The sequence below is a fragment of the Etheostoma spectabile genome, unplaced genomic scaffold (assembly GCF_008692095.1).
Source record: "Etheostoma spectabile isolate EspeVRDwgs_2016 unplaced genomic scaffold, UIUC_Espe_1.0 scaffold270, whole genome shotgun sequence".
NCBI classification, from domain to species: Eukaryota; Metazoa; Chordata; class Actinopteri; order Perciformes; family Percidae; genus Etheostoma; species Etheostoma spectabile.
The window spans coordinates 286,799-290,654 of NW_022605574.1; the positions used below are offsets into that span (position 1 = coordinate 286,799).

The 3,856-nt window shown below is 40.9% G+C and overlaps 1 protein-coding gene across 1 annotated transcript in view; it reads right to left on the reverse strand.

Annotated features, from left to right (window-relative positions):
- The window catches only part of LOC116685771 (multiple epidermal growth factor-like domains protein 11), a 166,581-nt gene that overhangs the window by 5,211 nt on the left and 157,514 nt on the right, over positions 1-3,856 (reverse strand). The window contains 5 exon segments of the mRNA XM_032510698.1: positions 1,572-1,592; positions 1,595-1,624; positions 1,627-1,650; positions 1,653-1,697; positions 2,548-2,676. Of these exon segments, the coding sequence (XP_032366589.1) occupies positions 1,572-1,592; positions 1,595-1,624; positions 1,627-1,650; positions 1,653-1,697; positions 2,548-2,676 (249 nt within the window).

Genomic DNA, 3,856 nt, shown 5'->3' on the forward strand with positions numbered 1-3,856 from the left:
GATTTTGTGTAAAGCACTTTGAATTGCCTTGTTGCTGAAATGTGCTCTACAGATTAAATGCCTTGCCTTGCCAAACTAGAAGAAATTGTTGCTAACTTGAAATGATTACTGTCTGTTATTAGCATCCATTAAATATAAAGTGACACATGCACGACTCAAATGTAAATGTGCTGTATTTATATAGCGCTTTTCTAGCCTTAACGACTACTCAAAGCGCTTTTACATCATACAGGAAACATTCACCATTCACACACATTCGTACACTGTGGCCGAGGCTGCCGTACAAGGTGCCACCTGCTCATCAGATAAACACTCACGAAGGAGCTGGTCATTAACTTTAGGAGGTCCAGACCAAGCCCACGACCAGTCCTGCTGGAGGGAGTTGAGGTGGAGGCAGTTCAATCATTCAATGGATAATAAACTGGACTGGACAACACACAGCAGCCACCTGTACAGATAGACACAGAGCAGGCTGGACTTCCTGAGGAGACTGTGGTCCTTTAACATCTGCAGCAAACTGCTGTGGACGTTTTACCAGTCTTTGGACACCAGTGTCCTCTTCTATACTGTGGTGTGCTGGGGGAAGGGGGGGTCCTCGACAGAGAGGACGACACTGGACAAACTGCTGGACCCCCCTGCACACCGTCATCAGCACCCAGAGGAGCCTGTTCAGTGGAAGGCTGCTCCTTCCCAAGTGTCGGACCAACAGACTCAAGAACTCCTTTGTCCCTCATGCCATCAGACTCTACAACTCCTCACTGGGGGGTTGGGGGGGGGGGATGGTAAAGAGGACAGAACAGAACAGGAAGAAAGAGAAGGAGTGGTAGCCACTCGTTCACTGTGCAATTAAGTAATTAATAATCTACTTACATACGGTACATACCTGGACACTAACTGCTCTTAACTGATAAATTAGTCCAAAGGTCTTTTTTATAGCCAAAGGTTTTATTGGTATTATTGATATTATGTAATTTGTATACTGTTTTTCTCTCTGCACTGTATTTTTATACCTTTTTTGTAAGCTGAAAATTTTAATTTCCTTGCGGGAGTCATCCCAAAGTCTAATACTGGACCAATGTCAAAGATCGTTGTTCCCATCAGTCACTTAGACACCAAAACATGGAAAAATAGGGTCCAGGTTGAAAAAAAACGGTAGTTACCCTTTAATCACATGTGAGAAAGTGACCTAAGGAATCTCATTTTTGCTTTATGGGGTCTGGGTTTTAACGGATGATGGATCAAAAACATGACAGAAAGGATGTATTTTTGTTTCCTGACACGAAGGAAACTGAGAAGCAATTTAATCATTGTTTAAAAGTATTTAAATGGTAGCATGGCAGTAAATTAGTACATAAGGAGGAAGAAAGGAGGAAGGAATCTAGGGAGATAAAGGAATTGTAGTTTTTTAATCTGCCACCAGATGGAGGTGCAGGTATGAGACATTCAAGGCCCTCGGTGACTCCACTGCAAGAAATGAGAGTGCATCGTCAATGTGCCTTCACAACAGCCAGAGAGTGTTTCCCTTTTTAGGTGTGTGTGTGTGTGTGTGTGTGTGTGTGTGTGTGCTTAACGCGAAGTACAGAAGAGTCCCTCCATCCAGGGCTGCAGCTACACTCTCCGTCGTGGCGCTGCACTGGGCTCCGTTGTGACGTTACATGTGTGGATGCAGTCTGGACCCCAGGAGCCCTGAGGACACGCTGCCAATACCCCACACCACACACCACACACACACACACACAACACCACCACACAACACAACACACACACACACACACACACAAACACCCACACACAACAGAAAGTTAAGATCACACCAGGGTTATTAAATCAACTACAACTAATGAACTGAATATGTTTCTAAAAAACTATACAAATTAAAATAAATGCAAATCATTTTAGTTTTTTATAGAAACTGACCAGAGTTGACATTAAATTCCAGGAGATGGCGCTGTGCCTCAACTGCTTCCATCAGACACTAGAGTAGCATAAATTAAACATTAAAGCCATTCCTACACACTTCTCCAACCATGTATTTTGTATGTAATGTAACTTCTGACCTAAATACCTGTCCCTAACAAAACCAACTAAAACTACTGTAAAGCTAAACATAAAACATTTTGAATAAGCAAAACTAAACACTCTAAAACGAACTAAAACTAAGTAAAATTTAATCGAAAATTCAAAACCACAATATCCTTCACACACACACACACACACACACATCTGCACACACACACACACCCACACCACACACACACAACACACACACACACACACACACACAACCACCACACCACCACACACCACACATCTTGTGTCTTCATTAGCTTCACAAGTGATTGGGTGATCGTGGTAGCTCCGATCAATGCAAGATGGATGATTAATGTCAGAGCCAATGGAGTAATTGCCTTTACGTTGTTTTTTTTTTTTCCAGTTGTCTATGACCAGTTCACGATCAACTCAACTCAAGTGGTCGATAAGAGCTGAGGTGAGAAGGTGAAAGGAGCGAGTGTGAACGATGAAGAGAGAATATTTGTAGCGTCTCACGTTTGGAGCAGTCGGCGCCGATCCATCCGGGGTAGCACTGACAGGAGCCGTCGATGGGATTACAGGTGCCGTTGTTGGTGCACAAACACGCCTCAGCACAGGCTTTACCATACTGTCCACTGGGACATACTGTGGGGACACACAGACATATAAAGTTAGATATTATGATAACTGTTACTCATTATCAGACCCAAAGCAGTGATCCAGAATACACATCTGTATTTCTGTTTGGGGTAGTGATGTGTTAACATACTGAGATTTTTTTCTGTGGAGAATCTGTGGATAATCTGTACCTGCAGATTCGGTATGGCCCTGGTAAGTATGACAATACCAGCGGTGGAATAAGTCGTCAGATATCAGAGTCAGAACTGAGCTTATTGTCCAAAGTGCTACTATGGTGTAAACATAAAAACACACAAATATTGACTAGAAACATAGAGCAGATGGTAAAAACTAGAGTTAACAATAATAATAAAATATGTATAATATAATCAATATTTTACTCAAGTAAATGTAGTACCACAGTGTAGAAATACTATGTTGAAATTGAAAGTCTTGCCATAAAAAGTGTACTTAAAGGGTAACTGCCATTGCTTTACAACCTGAACCCTATTTTCCTGTGTGTGGAGAAACAAGCTATAATGTAAGTTAATAGAACATTTATCTAGCTTGTATTTACCTTCACAAAAGTGCTGGTTTTGCGGCTGACAGGCTCAGATTAATATTCTAAGTGTCTGACATTATGGAAAGAATCCCTTCAGAGATAGACCTTTAAAACCTCTTTGAGATTGTTCTGTTTAACTAGGGACAGCTCTGAAGTCACTAGGGCTAAACCCACCAGACTCCATTTAAAAAAGCAATACTTTTAGCGTGTATAGAGGCAAGATATTTTCACATGTAAATCACATGTTGTGTTTATTTTAACCAAATCTAGAGGTGTGATGGTCGGAAAAGTGGAAAGACGACCAAAACGTCTTTTCATTGTTTTATATTGTTTTTGTTGACTTTGAATAAAGTGTATTTTACAATGCTAAAATCACTGTTTATTTACATGGAGTCTGGTGGGTTTAACAAACGCAATTCTATGGATGTTTTTTTGTTTAAATAAAGGATCTTTCTCTTTAACAGAAAGGTTGACCTCCTTAGAAATCCTTTCCATAAAGTTGTCAGACACTTAGAACATTAATCTGAGTCCGTCAGTGGAAAAACAAACACTTTTGTGAAGGTAAATACAATCTGGACAAATGCTCTATGGACTTATATCGTAGCTTGTTTTTCCGCTGCCGACTGCAGCAATCTCGCTTAATAC